We start from the raw sequence: 23,906 nt of genomic DNA on the forward strand, positions 1-23,906 counted from the left end.
CCTTCCTTTGTGCTGTTGTCATACATTCTACTTTTGCATATATTGTAAAACCTATAGTATATTGTTATAATTTTTGTTGAAATAGTAAGTTATCTTTTAAAGATATTTAAACAGTAAGAAAACATCTTTTATATTTACCCATCTAGTTACCCTTTGTGGTGCCTTTTAATTCAATCTGATGATATTTTCCTTCTGCTTGAAGGACTTGTTTTAAATATCTTTAGCGTGAGTCTGCTGCTGATGAATTTTTTTTGCTTTTGTTTGTCTGAAAATATCTTTGTTTCATATTTTTTTAACACTTGATTTTTTAGAGCAATGTTAGGTTTAAAACAAAATTGAGAGGGAGGTACAGAGATTTCCCACATGCCCCTGCCCCCACGCATGCATAGCCTCCCCCATTATCAACATCACTGGAAGTTTGTACCCCTTGACCACTATCTCCCCATTTCCCCCACCCCCTCATCCCCTGATAACCACAAATCTATGCTTCTATGAGTTCAACTTTTTTAGATTCCACATAAAGTGATATAATGACATTGAGATTTCTTTTACCAAGGGTGAACCTACATTGGCACATCATAATTACAAAAAGTCCATAGTTTATTTTAGGGTTCAATTGTGGTGGTGTATATTCTGTGGGTTTGGACAGATGTATAAATAATCACTGAGTAGCCTTCATTATATTATCAGAGTATTTTCACTGCTCTACATTCTTTGTGCTCTCCCTGTTCATTTTCTCAGCCCCCCGACCCCTGGCAACCACTGATCTTTTTATTGTTTCCATAGTTTTGTCTTTTCCAGAATGTCACATAGTTGGGATCATAGAATATGTGGCCTTTTCAGATTGGCTTCTTTCATTTAGTAATATGCGTTTAAGTTTCCTCCATGTCTTTTCATGGCTTGATAGCTTATTTCTTTTCAGCACTGGATAATATTCCATTGTCTGGATGTACCACAGTTTATTTATCCATTCAACAACTGAAGGAAATCTTGGTTGCTTCCGAGTTTTGGCAGTTATGAATAAAGCTGCTTTAAACATTTATGTGCAGGTTTTTATGTGGACATAAGTTTTCAGCTCCTTTGAGTAAATACAAGGAGTATGATTACTGAATTGTATGGTAAGAGTATGTTTAGTTCTGTAAGAAATTGCCAGATAGTCTTTCAAATTGCCATTTTGCATTCCCACCAGCACTGCGAGTGTCTGTTGCTCCACATCCTCTGTAGCATTTGGTGTTGTCAGTGTTCTGGATTTGGGCCATTCATATAGATGTGTAGTAATATCTCATTGTTATTTTAATTTGTGTTTCCCTGATGACATATGATGTGGAACATCTTTTCATATGATTATTTGCTATTTTCAGTGAGGTATCTGTTAAGGTCTTTGGTCCAATTTTTAATTGGGTTTTTTCTTATTGTTGAGTTTTAAGAGTTCTCTGTGTGTGTGTGTGTGTGTGTGTGTGTGTGTGTGTGTGTGTATTACTTTCAGAAAAATCAAAGGGTAGTAGTCTTTTGAGAGTAAATAATATGAATATAGATTGTTTGGGAATTAAGGAAGAAATATCATGGTCTGATAATCTTCATTTTAGCTTTCAGTTCTGTATTTAAGCTACTTATTTGTGAGTGGTTATTAACCTCTTAAAATTAAATAAATGTATTGAATGTTTAGTGAAAAAATTCTATTATGTAATAATTGATGTCTTAAAATCTTGTTTTCCTAGCAACAAAATTAGACAATAATTTGCATTGCTTGTGTGCAAAAGCTAACAAATTATATTCAACCTATAGGTTCTCAGGTTCTAGATTACAGCTTTCATACCATACTTAAATACACAGATATAAACATAGCTGACATATTCTACATCTCTGCGTGGCTTACTTGAAAAACAGAAACAGTTGCTTAATTGGATGACTATCAAAATGGTCAACACAGATTGATGGGCTTGAGTGCAATAGACAGTGGGTATGCAGGTGGTAGTGTCTGTACCATTTGACATGAGATGGCTGAGTCTTTAAAATGTTTTTAGTGGAATGGCTTTGGTGGTGTTGCCGTAAAGGGCATCCATCCAACCTCAGGTGCTGTGCAGATGGCAAAGCCACGCTAATGTAGAAAAATGAGAAACAAGTGACTATTTAATGTACAGGAATGCATGATCTGCGTCACAAATACATGATGGTATTACATGCAGGAAACTAGCCAGATGGCTGTACATTAAAGCACATGACTCCTTGAGAGAATTAAGTACAGGCAATTTGCTCAGATTTTCTGCAGGCCTGCTGCAGATTATATTAGGGTAGGGAGCATAAGAGATTTAAGTGCTTTATTTATTGAAAGTGTTTAGATGAAGTTGGCAATTATTTAAGCATAATCTGATCTCCATAAGTAATTAAATTGTCTCTTTGTGGGAAAAAAAAAAGGAGGGAGGGTAGTTGGCTTTAAAATAAAAGAATGTAAGGAGTAAGATTGGCTGGTGAACCTGTGGAAAATGCAACTGTCTTTTGGCCCATATTTTTCCACTAGGCAAAAGCTTAAAAATATTTTTAGACTAGTGTGATAAAAGTATTTCTTTTTCTATATAGGTTTTAATGAGTCCAAATGGCAATGACATGGAAATTTTAATGTGGAAAGAGTTAATGTGTTGAGTGCTGTGTTAAACGGGGCCATTTTCACTGGTAAAATATTACATTTTTGTTTTTCAGCTTAAAGAAAGTGGTTATTGTACAGGTCATGAACCAGATTCCCTGGAATTCAGCACTGTGGGAGGATGGGTATCTACTCGGGCATCAGGCATGAAGAAGAATATCTATGGCAATATTGAGGACTTGGTAAATTTTTTTCTATTTATTATATAATAATTAGTCTATGGAGATTATTATAAAGTTGTTAAGCCTTTAAAAATTGAGTTGGAGAGTCCCCCACAAAAGTATACCCTTTTTGATTATAGTAACGTTGACTATGTGTAATACAAACAGTTAAAAGGTACAACTGTGGTCATTATTTAAGAGTGCTTCTTTTTGAGTAACTGATATTTAAGTTTTGTAGATGTCTCAGTATCTGACTTATAAATGTATCTAAATATTAGTTTGCAAGCCTTGGAGCCTTGGTCTTCAACTCTACCACTGTTTTAGTCTATTTACTTAGGTGATCTTGTCATTACTACTGTTTTGCCTTATGAGATTTTTATTTTTCTGAAAAAAATTTTCTGTATAGAATTAAAGAGCCCAATTAAAAATGTTCTAGTTAATGTAATGTTTTATGTGCACATCATTTTGTTTTAGCTGATCTGGTGTCATTGCTCTTGAGAGTTAGTTAGGCATCCTGGCTAGGAATTAGGTATCATTTGTTCCATATGTAGCTTTTCCAGTGATTAATTGTGTGACCTTGTGCAAATTGGTTTACCTTTCTAAACTTCATTTTCCTACTATATAAAATAGAATAATGTTATTTGTTGCATAGAATTATTATAAGGAATAAAGGACATAAAATGAAAACTCTTAGCGGAATCACTGGTATGTAATAGGTACTTCATACATGTTAGTTCCCTTTATCATCAATATTTTGATAACAATTTAAAAGAATAATTTATAAGACTATTAAAGTGGTATTCCTAACATTATTCCTAGAGCTATTTAGGTTTGTTTTTCAAATCTAGCGTTTCAACATTTTCATCAATGTCTTCATTGATAGAAATATCAAATTGTTGATGAAATATATTGTTTTTTTATAGTTAACACCCAACAATTTAAGACTTTAAGTGTCTATATTATGAACACTTTTTAAATGTTTGCATTATCTTTTTTTTAATTGAAGATATTTTAGAAATCACATTTTTCTTTTTGCAATTAAGATAACATAAATTCAGTTTCAGAAAAGAGAATTTGATCCTTTTACTATTGGATTATTAAAAGCTTTATCAGTGTTAAGCATATTTGATAGACTACCACATTTAGTACTGCTAAAGCATGTAATTTATTTTAATCCTTTTGGGGGTTATTTAAGGGCCACAGATTATAAGTATACATTTTAATGTACTTATTTGCATGTTTATATCTAGTCTTTAATATAAAAAAGCATCATACTGTGTTTAATCTGCTCTTTAAACTGTTATCAATCTATTAACATGTCAATGAGCATAGGTTTGCACCATTATTTTTTAAAAATGCATATAATTCTCTTTTATTGATAATTTGTGATTTAGTAATTCCCTATTAAAGAATATTTAAATTATTTTTATTTCAAAATTATAGAAATAGATAAAGGGAAAAATATCTTCTGTAGTAATTTTTTAGCATACTTCTTTGATCATTTTCTTTGGGTAAGTTCCTAGCTTGGATTGTTGGGTCAAGCATGTTTTTAGGTCCTTGGACCCTTACAGCCAAATTGCTCTATAAAAATTTTGTGCCAGTTGACATTCTTACTAGCACTATGAGAATCTTTATTTTACTGGACCTTTTATTTATATTTTTTTCCTAAAATTTTATATTTATTTGTTAGTGAATATAATCTTTTAAAATGTCCTCATTAGCAATTTTTATCTTTTTATTTTGTGAATTCTTTATTTATGTCCTCTGCTCATTTCCTTCAACAATAGACTATTTTTATTTATCTGTCAAAAAATTATTCTGAAAATACGTTGGGTTTTTACCTAACCATTTCTGAGTCGGATCTGAGGAATTTTTTTGATTGACCCTCTCCCTACAATGTACTTAATTTCTCACATGTGTGAGACATATCTCACAGATATCTTTCTTCTTCTTTTTAACTCAGTCACCACATCTCTCTCTTCATCCCAATTTTGATGTGATCAAAATTAATACTTCGTTCTTTTCACTCTTTTCTACTGAGTGGGCAAAGTAGATAAGTTGAAGGTGGGGATAAGGCAAGAATAATTTTTTTCTTAGAATTCTAAGCATCTAGAATAGTGCCTAACATGAATAATAGTGCTTCATAAATATTGTTAAATAAATGAAAGAATGAACCTATTAAAATGTGATCATTGCATATTTTTTCCATCCTTTAGTTCTTTACCACATGGACAGCCCTAGACTAGCTTTGGTTTAAAGAAATGTGTTTTTCAGTTTTTAAGATGATGAATATACCTAGGCCAATAACAATCTTAGAATAATTTTTCCCTGTTTTAAAGTTACATACAATTTATTTTTAGTCTAAGAACTACTAAAAGATATTAGAATTCTGAAGGGAATCACCATTTATCACTTAAACCAATATTTTAAAAATAGTGTTTTATATAAATATATATGGGTGTGTGTATCCACACACACAACATTCACTGACAGATATCTAGAATTTACATCATGCATTGTATTAAACAGGTGGTTCATATAAAAATGGTAACACCTAGAGGTATAATAGAAAAAAGCTGTCAAGGACCTCGAATGTCAACAGGCCCTGATATCCATCACTTCATCATGGGATCTGAAGGTAAATATAACTGCAAACTTATTATGAGAAAATACAGGTTAGTGATTCAGTTTTGTGAAAATCTGTGATGTTGTGATATCAGATTTTTGAAAGAAAGACATGTTTTATATATTTAATTTTTTTTTAAGTTTTATGACTTTAATTTAGTACTTCATAAAGTTTTTATTATAAGAACATCTTATTAAACTTTCTCTTGAATTTTGCTTTTTTATGTTTTTAGAGCCAGCTTAGTCCTTTTGGTGTTATTTTGTTTTTCTTTTAGAGTTTTTAATCAATTTCAGGAAGAGTAGCTGTTAGGGTTTAAAATGGTTTGCTTTTACATTTATTGGTATGGTATTTTCTAATCTCTGAATTATCAGGAGGAAAGGACTAATAAAGTATTATCTTATTGCCTTGTCTTTCTATAATTATATCTTTTGTTATTTGCTAGTTGGTTTTTGAAGAAGTGGAATTTAAAATTCTGTTGATTCACATATCTTTGAAAACTTACATTGGTCTTCTATTTTTTCACTACTTGAGTCATCTCCTTTGCTTGGTTACTTAATGCTGGGTAGATTAGAATGTAGTTCTTCATCTTATGCAAAACATTTAATTTCTGTACCTATGAGGGGGAAAAAAACACTAACCTTCCTTCTAGTTTGCAAACTAACTACTATGTAGGCACTGTGAATTTTATGGATAAGGTGAAGGTGGGCATATTTTTCAATTCTTAGCATGGTAGAGAGGGATAGTTATCCCTTAAATTCAGAGAAATGAAAGTGTTTCCAAGTTACCAGAGGAACTCACTACTAAGTCAGAAGGTGGTGCAATCTGTCAAAAGATTTTCACAACATCTAGCTATATTCATGGATAAAAGTGCATTTATGATAAACTAGGATGTTAGGGCATAAATTCTAACTTTTGATGGTAACATCAAGGAAAAAATAAATTATGTGTCTTAATGATGTACTAGAGGTCAACTCTTAAATTGATGACCAGTGGTATAGCTTAGATATTTTTCATGATAATTAGTGACAAACCTCTGTCAAGGTGTTTCACCAATTTACTCTCATTCCTTTTCTGATCAGTGTACTCTTCTGTGGAAAAACAGAACTACACTTTTAATGAGAAAAATAAAATATTAAATTCCTTTAAAATAATATAGTTCTCTAAAAAATATTATTTTGGAACTTCTTGTATTAATGCATCATCCAAGAGTTAACTGAAAGAATATAACTTTTTCCAGTCAAATGTCAAATTGAATAACAAATAGGTATTAAAACTGATAATTATTAATTTTACTATTGGTATATACATAGTTGGAGTCAACTCTGTAAATTATCTTTTCAAGTAGCTACATCAAACATTTTTTTTCTCCCATCAATTAGCGTTTAAAAAATTCTGGTTACTAGGTACTGTGGTGGCACACCCAAGGACACAGGTAATAATTGACCATTAAAATTGAATAAGATAAATTCTATGATAGAAGTAAATGAAGGAGAAATACAGACAAAAGTCATGTTGATGGGTGCTTAGGAAGACTTCCGCAGAGGGGTTGTGCCTAAAGAGGTCCTTCAAGGATGATAATGAGAAAATAATTCTAGGCAGAGTTGAGAGAATAAGGTGGGGAGGGAGTTGCCCTACACAGAGAACTAACTGCATGTGAACAGGCTTAAAAGTGAGAAAGAGCTGTGTCTGCCTCGTGAAGGTGCCAGTTTTTCAGTGTGACTGGAACTTAAGATTTAATTGTAGAGTGGAGTTGACAGCAGGTCAGGGTGTGGAGTAGTAAGTGTTACAGGATGGCTGGAGAGATAATTTGGTCTTTTATCCCTTTTATAATAGTTTGAACTTTATCCAAAAGACTGGACTACCTCCTTCAATAGTAAATTTTTGTACGAATTTAAGGAAGGCAAACTCATTGTTATAATAAAGTAAGCAAAGAAATACAGTTTATTAGAAACATGTACAAGGGTAAGTTACTATATTTAAATGAGATTTTATTATAAATATCCATGCAAAATGCCATACTGATTTAAGAGCATGAACCTTGAAATCTTTCAGATCTGGATTTCAATCCTGGTTTTACCACTTATACTTCTGTGACTGTGTAAATTAGGTAGTTCTCTATGCCCTATGTCCTCAGCTGTAAAATGGGGATAATAAAAGTATCTATATTCAAAAGCTTTTTGAGAGGGTCAAACGAAATTATGCTAAACAGTTTATAAGCGCGTAGTAAGTACTCAACAAATGTTAAACTGTTGTGGCTGTTTATTATTTTGGCATCAGTGATCTTTATAAATATATTTATGGTCCCTAATCCCCATTTCTGTATGTATGTGGATATAGAGTAATCTTAATATAGTCCAGGAGACAGCATGACTGAGAGAGTAAATTTATGTGAAATCATATTCTTTTATAATATGTATTTTCTCTGCTGTTTTGAACTATCTAAATAATAACCTCCTGCCTTAAATATGAATCATAAACTTTTCCTTGAGCTTTAGAAAATACTTTCTTTTGCTATAGTTAAATCATTTGACGACAACCTTGAAAGCATCACCATTATAAAAAAACCTATTTTCCCCCATCCTGCTAAGTTCCACATGTGGTTAGCCAAGTTAAGTTTAATGTTTTTATCTTGTTTTGTGTTATGAATTTTTCATAATGATTATTTTGACAAGCAGGTTCCTCCCGTTTTAGATGTTACAGTATCATGATGAATTAATGAAAACCGTAATAAATAAAGCATTTGAAATGTTTTATATTCTTTTCCTATATGTGGAATTTACTAGTAACTTATAATGATTTGCTCTTTTATTTGAAAAATGGCTAAAAGTATGTTTTTTTTTTTAACTCGTTACCCACTCTTGTTTTAGCCTTTGCTCTAAAATGAAATAGATGAAAAGCTTACTATCAGTCCTTCTGTGTAGTTTTACTTCATCTTTTGGTTAAATAAAGCTCATCCGTTAGTAGATTCCTCAGGAAAGGCATATTCGTATATCCCATGAGTTCTGGAATGTTCTAAACTACTTTTCTATGACCTTGATACCTGCAGGACAGCTTGAGTGGCTTTAATATTCATGGGTCACACTTTTTTCCCTTGTTTTTTGAAAATACTATTCCACCGTTGCTTTGGTTTTATATGTTGTTTTAAAGAAATCTAATGCCAATTCTCTTGACTTTTTGCCTGGAGGCAGTGAGGATTTTTTTTCTTTATCATTAAAGTTTACTTTTACAACTGAGAGTTGATTGTTGTGGGTCATTTTGCTCTGGTCAGTGGACCCTTTCTCTGTGTATATGCTGGTCTTCTTTTATTTCTGTAAAGTTTTTCTTTGGATTGTAGAGTTAAATATTAGGGTTTTGGATTCCGTTCCCCCTGCTGTTTTGATTTTTCTTCTTCAGGGACACGAGTTATACATTTGTCTGACTTTCTTTGCTTATTTTCCATTTCATCCATGATTTCTCTTTTTTTCTCAACTTCTGTGTTTTATTTTAATTCTCTTGGTTATTTTCTGGCTTTTCTTCAATGCCCTGTATTAAGTTTTCATTTGAATCTATTCTCTCTTCTCCTTTGGATACCTTGTAACCCAGCTTTCATTTTTTTTATGTTTTGTTGTTCTATTTCTTCCCTGAGTTTGGTCATCGTTTATTTCATTTTATCTTGTTTTTTGTCCATTTATGTTTTTAGTGTTTATGTTTCTAATTCAGCTATTTTTTCGTATCCCCAAATGCTTGTTTGACAGTGTTTAATTGAGTTTGAAATGCTGTGTTTACAGTTTTCTTCAGGATCATGGTTGGTTTTGTGGGGGATACTTTTCATCAGCAGAAAAGCTATTATTTCCATTTTCTGATGTTTTGCAGTAGTTTTGTATGGATTTGGTCTGCTTTTTTCTGTTCCTGTTATTACTTGGAAAGGGTTCCTAGTTTGAGAGTGTTCTGTTCTGTCACTTCTACCCTCTTTTGTGCTATTTGCTTTATAGATGGTGGTGTTTTTGGTGGGAGAAGCCATGACATGTCCTGTTTCTCTTTCATTTCTATCAGATCTTTAATTTTCCTCCTAATTTTATTCTTTCCCTCCACTGCCTTGTCTCCAAGGAGTACCACACTCCTCTAATTTGATGCTTCTTTGAAGATACTTCCCTTACTTCTCCAAGGGTGTCATTTCTGGTTACTTCCATTTTCAAACCCCTCCTCATAGCCAGGGTTATGGATTACCAAGTCTTACACAGTATTTGGAGTTTATTGTTGCACTTTTGCTTTCTGGGGTTGATTTTGTCTCTGCTTACTTTAAGTCCTCTGCTACCCTCTACTCTTTCTTAGGGAGTCTTCTAAACCCCCCCCCTTACTCACTTTCTGCCCTTATAAGCTTGTAGCAGCTGGAAGGCTGTAGAAGGTCTGTTGGAGTTTTTTCTTTTTATCTCTACTTATGGGTAATTAGAAAGTCTTAGTGTTTTCTTGTCTCCTTTTAATACTAAAGTGTATGTCCTGTGTGGTTTTATTTGTTTTCCTTGTTGATTTTCATGTTTGGGGGGAGGAGGGTAGAGGGAGAGAGAAGATTCAGAATCAAATGATTACCTTTCTTCTCAGTCCTGAGGTCACCTGAACGTATATTTTCAAATTATGAAAGATTTTATTTACGTCAAGCAAATACTTGCATTTTGTATTAGCTAGTAGTTGAAGCTTTCAGTTTTCTTAAGAGCACTATATTTGAAATTATAAAACAAAATTCTAAAATTTACAGTAACATATTTTTATTGAAACAGAAAGTGAATGACATGAGCCTCTATGATGTCACATTGCCATGGAGTTGTTTACAAACAATTATATAAAGTGGATATAAAATATTGGTATAATGTGCATATAATCAAGTGATAAGTAATCTAAGTAGTTTTATATCACTCCACTGACATAAAATTCTCAGAGCAAAAGAATCAATAAATATAATAAAGCCCAACAGAAGTGAGCCTTTCAATGAAGTGAATTTAGATGTAAACATTTATGATTGGATTAATTTGAATATAAGTCTGGATGGAAGAACTGCCTAGTGCCAGACTGCATTTGGGACTTGGATGGAGTTTTCTTTTACAGTGGGGACCCCCCCCAACCCCTAACCCCTGCTGCAGAACTCATAGCTGGATAGTTGCACAGACTAGCCTTGGTCATTTCATTAACCTTGCAACAATGCAAAGCCTCATTTTACTAATTTTTATTTTTTAACCTTACTTATAGTGTTATGGTGGGTTTTACCACTTTAGAATGCATGCTATACGTATGAGGCAATATGGGTGTACAGAAATTTAAGACGTGGTCACTTCTTACTAGTACCTTAGAATTTGGGTGTAGAATTAGAATTTTAAGGAAAGTTTGCCAATGTTTTATACATATATATTTTTAAATAAACTTTTTGAGTAAGTAATTACATGTACAAAGTTAAAATATGTACATACATGTACAAAATTCAAAAGGTACAAAAGATGCATAGGGAAAAATCTGCCTTCTATCCCTGTCTTTTAGGCATCTCCCTTGCCCAGAGTAAACACTTTAGCTATTTATAAGCGTATATGTATGTTTTTAAAAACAGAAATGGGAGTTTACTACTCTTTGATTTATACTTAATTTTATAATGCTCACTTCAAATCATCACATTTAGAACCACTTCATTCTTTTTGGCAGCTACCTGATATTCCATTGGTATGTACTCTGTTCTATTTAAGCAGACCCTCATTGATTGGCTTTTAAATGGTTTCTGATTTTTTCTTTGGATTATATTTAGGTTATATTATATGCAGTAATTTATAGAAATATTTTCAAATGGCTTTATTTCTGAGATGTAAAGAAATATTTCACAAAAAGTCAGGAAATTGGAGTTTAATTTTATTTATTTTTTATTTTATTTTTTTTAAAGATTCTTCTTTTTTTAAATTTTTTTCAAACTTTACTTATTTAATTTTGGCTGCATTGGTTCTTCCTTGCTGCGCGTGGGCTTTCTCTAGTTACGGTGAGTGGGGGCTACTCTTCGTTGTGGTGCGCGGGCTTCTCCTTGCGGTGGCTTCTCTTGTGGTAGAGCATGGGCTCTAGGCACACAGGCTTCAGTAGTTGTGGCACATGGGCTCAGTAGTTGTGGCCTGTGGGCTCTAAAGCACAGGCTCAGTATTTGGGGCGTGCGGGCTTAGTTGCTCCGTGACACGTGGGATCTTCCCGGACCAGGGCTCGAACCCTTGTCCGCTGCCTTGGCAGGCAGATTCTTAACCACTGAGCCACCAGGGAAGTCCCTGGAGTTTAATTTTAAATAGAGAAATTTTCCTGTCTAAAAGCAAGGCTTATACTAACCTTCTTTTCACAGTTTTCCTGCTTGAGTTTATTTATTTATTTACTTTTTTATTGGAGAAAAATTGCTTTACAATGTTGTATTAGTTTCTGCTGTACAGTGAAGTGAATCAGCTATATGTATACATATATCCCCTTCCTCTTGGACCTCCCTCCCACTCCCAACCCCCAACTTTCTTTTCCTTAATGAATTTCAACCTGGTGACTTTTGAGTTTGAACAAGTATTTATTAAAGTTTTTGTAGTCTGCGGAGAGATTAGAATAAATAGAAAAGATGATTCATGCCTTTAGGAACTATGCCTGACAAATTTCAGTTTGTTTGTAGAAACAACTTTCAGCATGAGGTGTTAATTCTAAGACTACCAGGAACTTTGAAAAATGTTGAAAAGAGTAGAAAAAATTACAAATAAGCTTAGGGATGGCGTCAGTATAGTGGCAGAAGAATTAGCAACTTTAAAAATTAAAGTGATACTACTTGTCTTGGTAAGAAAGAATAGGTGTAATAGATAATTCTGTGTTGGTGGATGAGAAGGCAGCATAGTCTGTCAGCCTTATGCCTCTTTCTGGCAAAGGTTTAGAGTTCGTTTAGACTCTTTCTGTAGCCTAAGATACCTGTTTCTAAAAATACCCCTATTTCTAAAATGTATGGCTCATAGCTCCTTGTTTAAGAAGATAACTCTGAAGTTTCCTTTGTTTTATTGAGATATAATTTACATACCATAAAATTCACCTGTTTAAAATGTATCCCTTAGAAAGGATAGTTCCTAGGGTTATTGTTTGAGATTTTTTGTGAGCTTAGGAGGGGTCCCCCCCACTGTACCCCCTACCCTAGTTTTATTGAGCAATAATTGACATACATCCCTGTATAAGTTTAAGGTGTACAGCATGATGGTTTGATTTACATATATTGTGAAATGATGACCACAATAGGTTTAGTTAACATCCATCATCTCATATAGATACAATAAAAAAAAATGAAAAAAATTTCTTCTTGTGATGAGAACTCTGAGGATCTACTCTCTTAACAACTTTCTTGTATATCATACAGCAGCGTTAACAGTAGTCATCATGTTGTACATTACATCCCTGATACTTATTTATCTTATAACTGAAAGTTTGTACCTTTTGACCACCTTCCTGCCCCTACCCTCTGCCTTTGGTAACCACAAATCTGATGTCTTTTTCTGTGAGTTTGGTGTATTTTTATTGTTTGTTTATTTTTATTAGCTTCCACATAAAAGTGAAATAATACTTGTCTTCCTCTATCTGACTTATTTAACTTACATAATGCCTTCAAGTTCTATCCATGTTGTCACAAATGGTGGGATTTCCTCATTTTTTTATGCCTGAATAATACTGCATTGTATATATATACCACAACTTCTTTATCCATTCATTCATCGATGAACACTTTGGCTATTGTAAATAATGCTGCTATGAACGTGGAGGGGGTGCAAATATCTTTTTGAGTTAGTGTTTTTGTTTCTTTCAGATATATTCCCAGAAGTGGAATTGCTGGATCATATGGTAGTTGGATCATATGGTAGTTCATGTTTAATTTTTTTAGGAACCTTCATACTGTTTTCCATAGTGGCTGCACCGATTTATAATCCTACCAACAGTGCACAAGGGTTCCCTTTTCTCCATATCCATGCCAGTGTTTGTTATTTCTTATCTTTTTGATAATGGCCATTCTGGAAGGTGTGAGGTGATATCTCTTTGTGGTTTCAATTTGCTTTCCCCTAGTGATGTTGAACATCTTTCCATGTACCTGTTGGCCATTTGTATTTCTTCTTTGGAAAAATGTCTATTCAGGTCCTTTGCCTGTTTTTTTAATTGAATTATTTGTTTTTTGCTATTGAGTTGTATGAGTTCTTTATATATTTTAGATATTAACTTCTTATCAGATACATAGTTTGCATATATTTTTTCCAATTCTGTAGGTTGTCTTTTTACTTTGTTTATGGTTTCTTTTGCTGTGCAGAAAGAATCTTTTCAGTTTGATGTAGTCCCACTTATTTATTTTTTATTTTGTTGCTTGTGCTTTAGGTGTGATTTCCAAAAAATCATTACCAATACATATTTCAGGGAGCTTTTCCCCTATGTTTTCTTCTGGGAGCTTCATGGTTTCAGATCTTACATACAAGCCTTTAAACATTTGAGTTAATTTTTTTGAATGGTGTAAGATAGGGGTCAGGTTTCATTCTTTTACATGTCAATGTCCAGTTTTCCCAGCACCATTTATTAAAGAGACTGTGTTTTCTCCTTTGAGTACTATCAGCTCCTTTGTCAAATATTATATGACTGTATACGCTTGGGTTTATTTCTGGGCTCTTAATTCTGTTCCATTGATCTGTTTGTTTTTATTCCAGTACCATACTCTTTACTATAGCTTTAGAGTATAGCTTGAAATCAGTAAGTGTGATGCCTTCTGCTTTGTTCTTCTTTCTCAGAATTTCTTTGGCTATTTGGAGTCTTTTGTGGTTCCATATAAGTTTTAGGAGTGTTTTTTTGTTTGTTTGTTTTTCTGTAAAAAATGCCATTGGAATCTTGATGGGAATTGCATTGAGTCTGTAGATGTCTTTTGGTAGTACTGACATTTTAACAATACTAATTTTTTCAACCCATGAATGAACACAGGACACCTTTCCATTTACTTGTGTCTTCTTCAATTTTTTTTTTTTTTTTTTTTTTTTTGCGGTAGGCGGGCCTCTCACTGTTGTGGCCTCTCCCGTTGTGGAGCACAGGCTCCGGACGCGCAGGCTCAGCGGCCATGGCTCACGGGCCCAGCTGCTCCGCGGCATGTGGGATCTTCCCGGACCGGGGCACGAACCCGTGTCCCCTGCATCGGCAGGCGGACTCTCAACCACTACTCCACCAGGGAAGCCCCAATTTTTTTTTTTTTTCCCCATCAGTGTCTTAGTTTTCAGAGTAGAGATCTTTTACCTCCCTGGTTAAATTTATTCCTAAGTATTTTATTGCTTTTGATGCTCTTGTAAATGGGATTAATTTCTTTATCTCTCTCTCAGAAAATTCACTGTTAATGTATAGAAACGCTTCTGTTTTGTATGTTAATTTTGTATCCTGCAACTGTACTGAATTTGCTGATTAGTTTGAATAGTTTTTTGGTTGACTCTTTAGGGTTTTCTGTACAGTTGTTCCTCAGTATCTGCAGGGGATTGCTTCCAGAAACCCCTGCAGATAACAGAATTTGCAGATGTTTATCTCTTATATAAAATGGCATGGTATAGCCAGCCATATATAAAATCAGGTCATCTACAAATAGAGACAGTTTTACTTCTTCCTTTCCAGTTTTTATGCCTTTTATGTTTTTCTCTTGCCTGGTCGCTGTACCTAGGACTTCCAGTATCCCCAGGTTTCTACCAGGCAAACAGCTGGCCTGCAATTTTGCCTATATCTCCAATAAATTTATCTATGTCTTCCCAATTACCTTTTACCACATCCTCCACTGTTTTCAAGAGTATTCTTGAAACTTCTTGAACTTCTTCATGCTCTGTTGCAAGTAATCTTCGAAAAAAAGATTGGGAGCTGTTTTATGGCTTATTTCTTCCTCTGGCAAAATCTCTGAGCTAAGGCTGTGGAGGTGGGTGTGGGGACAGTGGCATGTTTTTCTCTGAGGACACCCTTACTTTAGAAACTAAGTGCTGGGGAGAAGGAGGAAGGAAAGTAGGTCTTGGTTTGCTTCTGGCAAGATACCAGCCCTTTACAAGCCAGGGCAAAGGGTTGGGACCATAGGCTTAGTGCATCACTCAAAGTAGAGTCTCTGTCCCACCGATTTAGGCTGGGTGCAAGAAGTGAGCCCCTCCTCACCTCTTAGCTGCCCTTGCCTAGAACTTAGTCTCAGGAAAGGTAGCTGAGGTAGAATGTTACATGGAATAGGGTCAAAGGTTTTTTGAAATTAAGAAAGTTTGTGTATCTATTCAAGAGAAAGGAAGACATATATCTACATACAAACTTTTACACCTATATTTGTAGTAGCATTATTCATAGTAGCCAAAATATGGAAACCTGTGGAACTTTCAGCCTCACCCCCTGACCTCTAGGGAGGGGAGGGGAGGGGAGGGGAGGGGAGAGGAGAGGAGAGGAGAGGAGCAGCTGGAAGTTGAATTAGTCACCCATATCTGTGGTTTAGTCATCATGCCTGTGTAATGAAGCCTCCATAAAAATCCCTAAATTATGAGTTTCAGAGGACTACTGGGTTGGTAAACACATGGAAGTGCTGGGAGGGTGGTGTATCTGGAGAGGGCTTGGGAACTCTGCACCTTTTCCCCCATACTTTGTTCTGTGCATCTCTTCTGTTTGATTGTTCCTGAGTTGTTTCCTTTTATAACAAGCTGGTAATTGAGTTTAAAAAAAAAAAAAAAGTAGAAACCCAAATGTCCATACCATACAATGGAATAATATCCAGCAATTAAAAGGAATGAAGTACTTAGTGCATGCTACAACATGGATGAACCTTGAAAACATTTAAATGAAAGTAGCCAGTCACAAAAAGCTACATATTGTAAGATTCTATTTATATGAAATGCTCGGAATAGGCAAATTTCTGGAGAGAAAGTATACTGGTGTTTGTCTAGGGCTGAGGTGTGTGTGGGGAAAATGGGTATGGGATTTATTTTTTGGGGTGATGAAAATGTTGTAAACTTAGATAGTAGTGATAGTTGCATATATCTGTAAATAGTTTAAAGCCATTGAATTTTACATTCTAAATAGGTGAATTTTATTGTCTGTGAATTATATCTCAATAAAGATGCTAAAATAAAAGAGAAAGTCTAGTCACTCTTACTGTCTTTTAAAATGTACAAGATATATCTATCTTTTTATTCAAATATTAGGCCAACTTTCCAGAGCTTTTGTGATTTTACAAATCATAATAGGGTTGTATTTGCTATCTAAGTAGGAAATCATTTGTATATCTGACAAACATATTGTGATATAATGTAGTTTACTCTTTGTGGACTCGTAGTTTTTAATCTTCTACAGTATTATATATTAACATTTTATTTTAGGTATATTATAAATTTATTGGAAGCATTGATTTTTGTGATACTTTTAACTTATTTCTAATATTGTAATTAAGTTCTATAATTTTGTATTTCCCTTTCATTCTTTTTTTCATGATTCTAAGAAAATTTACTTAATAGTATTAATAATAATTCATATCATTTGTACATTAGAAAGCACTGATTTTGAAAGCTTGTCTTCTTGAATGCAATTATTTTTAACCATGTCTCTTCAAATATTTTAGCGTAGCTATTTAGATCATGTAGTTATATTTAACTTGCATTTTTCCTCTCTGATTTGTCCTCCACTCCTCCATGTAAGAAAGAAAAGGACATTTGTTTCATTGATGGTCCTCTTCTGTTAGCTATTTATAACTATTTTGTCTCTGAAATATGTTTTTTTTTTCTTCTAAGGGCATCTTAATATTGCCTTTATCTTTTCTTCGTATGAATTCTTAGGAAAAAAGGCAAAGTGTAATAGTCTCTCTAATTTCTTCTGTCAACTTAAATTCTCATAGAAAATTAGATTCTTTTTGCCCCAATAAATTGTTGTCATAGTAAAAATAGGTTCAACTATCAAAATATACTTTTGTTTGAATGCATATGAGATATAAAAACCTGTTGTTTTTCAGATTTAAATTTTAATAAGTTGTAATACTTTAAAAACTATTTAAAATTAACCTCTTTGGAGAAAGGTTACCTTAAAAATGTTTTAAAATATTTATATATAACTAAGAAAAATGTATTCCAAAAACTTTTTTTAGAAATTATAAAATTTGCTTAGATGTTTTTCTGGAAGGACTTGAGTAGCCATTATTCCCCACATAGAATAGATTAAATAGATTTAAATACGATTAATAGAATAAATTAGTAGAATAAATAGATAAAGTAGATTTAAATATGATTTAGAAAATTGGCATGTGATATATTGGATTATTCCCCCTTCTTTTTCAGGAACTCTTGGTGTGATAACAGAAGCTACAATAAAAATCAGACCAATCCCTGAATACCAAAAGTATGGCTCAGTAGCTTTCCCTAATTTTGAACGAGGAGTAGCCTGTTTAAGAGAAATTGCAAAACAGGTAAAAACAAAAACAAAAACCCACCCATATATATTTATATTTAAAAATTCTGCTGCATAATTGATTTTGATATGTCACATATAATTTTCATATTTAGTTGTGTTATATTTGTGATTTTTACCCAGTTCTATATGAAAAAGTAATGTTGTAAAATCATCCCTTTAAGTTCAGTTGCTATTTCTTTGAGTAATTATACACCTATTTCTTGGTTTAAAGAATGCTGTACAATTTTAAGACAAGGTAAGGTATGTACCTGAGTTGATGGCTTCAAATGTCTCTGCCTTTTATTGAATGTTTTCTTAAGTTATTTTTGGGTAAGATATTTTGTGATTAATTGCAGTAATATTGCATTTTTCTTAAGATATTTATTGAAATTAAAATAATTGGCTGAATATTAATGGCCCCAAAATACAGAAATTAAATATAAGTAATCAAACTTTATCAGTTCTTAGAATGTGCTGCTACTAGGCCTTGCTTGTTTTTAAATATTTCCTTAGCTATATCTTAAAGTAAGTAATATAATATAGTATAACATAATACAAGATATTTAGATATAAGCTAAGAAGAATTCCCACTTTCCCTTTCTTTAAAAAAAGGGATATATTGTCAAGGGTCTTAAAAAGACTAAATAATGCCAAGTAATTTTATTTCTTCGTTAGTTGTGTGTATCAGTGTGGGAGTTCTTGCGTTTCTTTAGACATTTGGTTCGTTGTTTAAACTATAATGGTTTGTGAAAAAATTCTTATTTCAACATTTCCCAGCAGGGAGGAAGTCAAGGGAATATACTCCAGCCTCTCTCTTCTTGCTTTCTCCAAACTCAGAGTTCTTTAATACTTCCCATCAGCTATACCCAATTTGAATCTTGAGTGCAAGGGAGCTTTCTGATGTGACCCATGTAGGTCAGCTTCTGGGTATTCAGAGTAGGGTGGAGGGAGGATCTGATAAGGAAAAAGAGTGGTATCTAGCAAGTACTCCGTTTCATTGCGGACTTTGTAAGATAATATTTCATTCTCAAATGTTGCTCTTACTGAGTCTTATCTTTATACCATTCCAAGAGAACCAAACCACTATTAATGTTTTAAAAATATATAAAATGAGTAAAAAAAAAAGTTATATTTACCCACATATTTACCATTTCCAGTGCTCTTTATTCCATACACTCAGTTTTGCCTTCTGAGACACTCATTCTTTCTTACAGTTTCTCACTTTTAAGAAGTCCAACTATATGATCACCTAATCTAACTGTTGAGAAGGGTAATTTTTATAATTTCCAAGTAGCTTCAGTTACTTATCATTAGATTGCTTTTTCCCCTCATCAAGATTTAGTCATAGGCTCCTTAATCTTGGTTGTCTTACTCCTAGGTAAAGGGAAGAGTTTTAAAAGACACGTATAGTCATGGAATGAACATTCTTGAACTTGTGGCAGGTTACTTTGGTGGTGTTAACGCAGAAGTGATGTTGAAATCCTTAAGAGCTCCTAATTCACTTGAACTTTGAGGATATTATGTTACGGTTAAGGAGCTAGTATTATGCTATGTTTGCTAAAATAACGAGATGGCAGTAATATTTAAAAGTAGAATTATTGAGTGAAGGAGTGGAGATAAGTTTTAGATGTAAATATTTGAGCACCAAGCAGTAAAGTTCACGTGTGTTCTGATAATTTGTTGCTAAACCCTTCCTTCACTTAAAGGCCAAGGAAGTACTTCGAATTTAAGATACCTCAGGTATTAAGAAACAAAAGAAGTACTTGAAGAGCCTTATGGTTTTGCCTGTGAATTCATTCCTAGAAGAATGGGAAACTAGGTTTTTTTTTGTTCTTTTTAAGAAAATAACCATAAATTCACCAATTAAAAATCAAAATAAAAGCAAATATTTTCCATAAATAGATATTTTCTGATTAATTTCAAATCTTCCTTAATGAGATATTTTTTATTCTAGTGTTTTCAATTTGTATTGTAGTTCATTCTTTGTGTTAACTACTTTTATTTTTATTTACTTTTCATCTTTGTCAAGCTTGACTATATCCCTCCAAGAAAAGCTTTATTATTAAAGATACAGTTTATATTGTCCCTCTTGTTCAAGTTGTGAATGGCATGTTTTTAGTTGACCATTATTGCCTCCATTTTTTTTATGGCAAAATAAACATGAATGCCAAATTAGATTTTTAAAATAATTATAGAATTTATAAAACTAGTCTGATTTGTATGTATTTTTAACAGAAGATCTTAATGAGTACACACTCTGTCTATCTTGGCCAACTCTGCCCCTTCACAATACCTCCCCTCTGTTGAACACAGATTTAGTAGACTTGTTAAAAAGTGTTGTTATATGATCTTTGGAATAGAAGTAGACATATTTTATGCTTTCCTGAGTACTCCATCTGCTTTTCTGCATTAAAAATACTCACATGTAAATCTGTCTTAGGTTTCATTAATGAGAAATGGTGTACAAATATGTCAAAATCCTTAATTTATAATTTCACTAAAATTGGAAATATTGAATTTAAACATAAATAGTTGGTGCAATTTGTTGCAGTTTTTGTTACAATTTAATATGCTCCTGATAGAAAGTAACAGATAAGAGCTACTTGTGATAATGAAAGGCAGGTGGTAACATTTTTCTTCATCTTTGCATAAATCAGTAAAAGTTTTTTTAAAAATTCTTTGTATATTTACAATATGACCATAATCTAAATTCACTACACAAAACTATATTGAATATATATATCTTGGGATAAATAAAGGTGATGATTGATAGAAAGTGCCACCCTGTGGTTAAAAACCAGGTCAAAAAGAAAGCTCCTTTCTAATCTATAGTTTTAATAATTTGGTTCTCTGTAATTAGTAGTAGGTAATTTTTAGAGACAAAAATACCATGTAATTGGAAAGCTTGCCTTACTTGAAACTGATTGAAAAGTCTAGATAGATAATATTTCATTCTCAAATGTTGCTCTTATGAATGAAACACTTGCTAAGAATAGTTACTGGGATTTGGAAATATTCCACTATTTGGGGAACCTGCATTTTTTACTCTTGTTATACTGCACATATAGAGAGGCATTCCCTTTCCTGGAAATGGGTAAATGTATTATGTTTAGGGACATTTATATATTAGTTTATAGAGTATACAAATCTCATGTGTCAAGAACGGTACTGTATATGCTGCCCTGCTTTATAACAGTATTCTCAAGCAGAAAAATGGAGAAAATTATCAGGTTTTGGCACTAGTCATTGTTCAGTTTGTGATTTGGAATTTCAGTTGATTGCAAGAAAATTAAGATCCATTAAAATAGATGGTACATGGTTACGATTGTGCCAAATTCTTGATTGAGTAATGAGTTGGCTGCTTGTAATTCCTCACTGTCATTTCATAGCACTTCCATTTTTGCACTATTTTCAGACTCAAGTTGCTTTTGGATGAGTATCTTTTGGAAAGGAGCAGACATGATTGTTCACAGATAGCTAAGTGGGCTCTGTGTATATTTTTATCTCTATTCTTACTGAAGGAAATAAATAAAGCAACTTTGTACTGGCAGCAGAAGGATTCTACTAAGGTCACTCATCTCTGATCTTTGTCCATGTGAGGAATTGTCCTCTTTCAGTACTTCACTGCCTTGTGAGGAGCTAGAAAGGAAGATTTAGTGGAAGATTAATGTGATTCTATCTCATAAGTGGCAGTCCAGTAGAATCTCCAGCTTTACTCAGTAGATGGGTAAGTGGCTTTTAAGATTTTCTCAGAGAGTAGATTTCCTACTGTAGCTTCTCAAGAGGGGGGAAAATTGTGTTTTTTAATCAGAATATCAGTGTCAGATATAATATTTTATTTTTCTCTTTTATTGTTTGTTTTAAAATGGCAAGTATGTTTTTACAAGGGTTGAAGGGAACATGGAGTGTTGAAACAAGTTCAAAGGCAATTTACAAAGTTTGGGATCTTCCCCCACCATTTGCCAATAAAGACTTAGGAGTTATGCCTTGTTGTATTGAGAGAGGACCAATTTGTTCCATTATGAGGAAACATTGACTGTCTGTATGTGGCATGGATTAGTACAAATTCCTCTGAAAACTGTATTTCTCAGTATCAGAACTAGGTTTTTTAGAATTACAGATTAAAAGGCAGCTTTTTCTTTTGACAAGGGATGGCCCTTTCTACCTACCATCACTTTTCTTTTAAACAATTTTAAACTGATAGGGTATTTTTTTCTAGTGAGTTTAGACCGTAATTTCAGAAGATATACATAGCTCATGTCTGACACTTCAGACTGTTATATCTCAATTCTGAATTGTTCTGTTTTCAACTTGATTTATCCTGTAGGGGTTCAAATAAATTGAAAAGAGTTAGGTTTAGCATTTATATTGTAAAACATTTAAAACTTACTTATATTAAGTGATAATTCTTGGAGATAATTTGTTACATATAGAAAATGGAATTGTTATTTTAAATCATTTTTTGATGTCATGTTTTTCTCCCTCTGAAGCAGAGAGAATAACCTAGCCAAATGTTTGGTTAATTGGATTCTTTACTGTGTGATCCAGCAAAATGTATCAGACTTGAGGACAGTTATGAGACATGCTCTAGTCATTACACCTTTACTAAACTGAAAATGTACAATTTTGACCAGGAGACTGTTTGGCATTAACTTTTGCCCCTTCCCTTAACATAAGTGGAGGGAAATATCTACCGTGTATTATGTATTTGTTTCATTCTTTAAAACGAAGAGATAATTCTCTTGCTAAAAAAGTTCTTGTTTACAGTGTAGATTCCTGGCTATAAGCCAGTATATCCTTTATAATAGGATTAACCAGTTTACCAGTAGCCTTAAATATTGCATGATTTCATCTGTGGTGTCAATTCCAATTTATTATTAGAGGAAGAACTAATTCTGTGTACATTTTAAGCTTTTATACCTAGAAATTTGTATTTAACAGAATTCTCTTCTTTTACATATCCTTTTTTTGAACTTTTAAAATTAATTTATTAATTAATATCATTTATTTTATTGTGTTTTTTATGTGGGAGAGTATGTTTTTAACTTTATATCCGACATAGTGCAGTTGATATTATGTAAGTTAAATAGACATGGTTTCTGTCTTCTAACAGTCACCAAAGATACTGCATATCATGATAAAATTTTCTGTGCTTAAATTTTTGTATAGCCGTATACAAGGGGTTTGGTATTGAAGCATTAGCTTCTGATACAGTATGTTAGTAGACTATCTCCAGAATAGTTTTAAGGCTCAGGAACTAGGGCCATTCCGGAGTCTATACTGAAAGTTTGATTTACTCCTTGAAAAAACGAACCTTTTCAATTCAAAGGTTATTCATTTTTTAACCAAGATACCAGAGATAGAGGACTGCCACTCAGTGCTTATATTTTATAGTTTATCCTTATGAAGTTAGAAGAAATCATGCAGATGTATGAAACATGTTAATATTGAATTTCTTTCGCCAGTAGCTAGTAAACTAAGATACCTCCTCGAACAAAGTGTCTCATCTGAAGTGCGAGTTCTGGTTTTCCCTGTGACAAGAAAGCAATATGACTTAGTTCCATAAAAACAAATTTTGCAGAAATCTTTTGATGTGTTTCTTATAAGACTAATTAGAGTGGTTGTTTTTTATTTTTCAGGTTACATATTCAAGTAAATTCCTGGTTGTAGCATCATTAAAGGGAAGAAATTGGCAGCAATTTGACTTAGTCAGTCATATACCCATGCTTTGAGGTCACTGTGGTTTATTTATTTCTTCTTTGCTCAGATAAAACAAAGATATTGATATTTATTTATTAGTCCATAATGAGTTTCTCATATGATTTTTTTTAGACTATTTACTAAAGTATAAAGTACAAGCAGGTGACCTAAGCGATTTTAGTCAGAGTGCATTTATCATAATAAAAACAAAATCAGTTATTTCATTAACTCCACTTCAAGTAAGCAATTTTTGTTTGAGTGTTCCTTAAATACCCTGAATGTATCATCAACCCACCATTAAAATTTCTAGGTAAAAATATCCCCTCTCAGGTTAGTTCTGATCACCTACCACCAGGGGTCACTTTAACTC

At 33.1% G+C, this 23,906-nt stretch overlaps 1 protein-coding gene and 1 long non-coding RNA gene across 3 annotated transcripts in view; one reads left to right on the top strand and one right to left on the bottom strand.

The window, feature by feature from the left end:
- LOC117200508 (uncharacterized) overlaps positions 1-23,906 on the bottom strand; it is a 250,081-nt gene that overhangs the window by 161,947 nt on the left and 64,228 nt on the right. The gene's annotated exons all lie outside the window — the stretch shown is intronic.
- The window catches only part of AGPS (alkylglycerone phosphate synthase), a 238,069-nt gene that overhangs the window by 60,764 nt on the left and 153,399 nt on the right, over positions 1-23,906 (top strand). For both annotated transcript variants that reach the window (XM_004267360.3, XM_049712035.1), the window contains exons 9-11: positions 2,698-2,823; positions 5,332-5,440; positions 17,725-17,852. In XM_004267360.3, coding sequence (XP_004267408.1) covers positions 2,698-2,823; positions 5,332-5,440; positions 17,725-17,852 — 363 coding nt within the window. The remainder of the gene's footprint in view (positions 1-2,697; positions 2,824-5,331; positions 5,441-17,724; positions 17,853-23,906) is intronic.

Source organism: Orcinus orca, chromosome 7 (genome assembly GCF_937001465.1).
Source record: "Orcinus orca chromosome 7, mOrcOrc1.1, whole genome shotgun sequence".
Taxonomy (NCBI): domain Eukaryota; kingdom Metazoa; phylum Chordata; class Mammalia; order Artiodactyla; family Delphinidae; genus Orcinus; species Orcinus orca.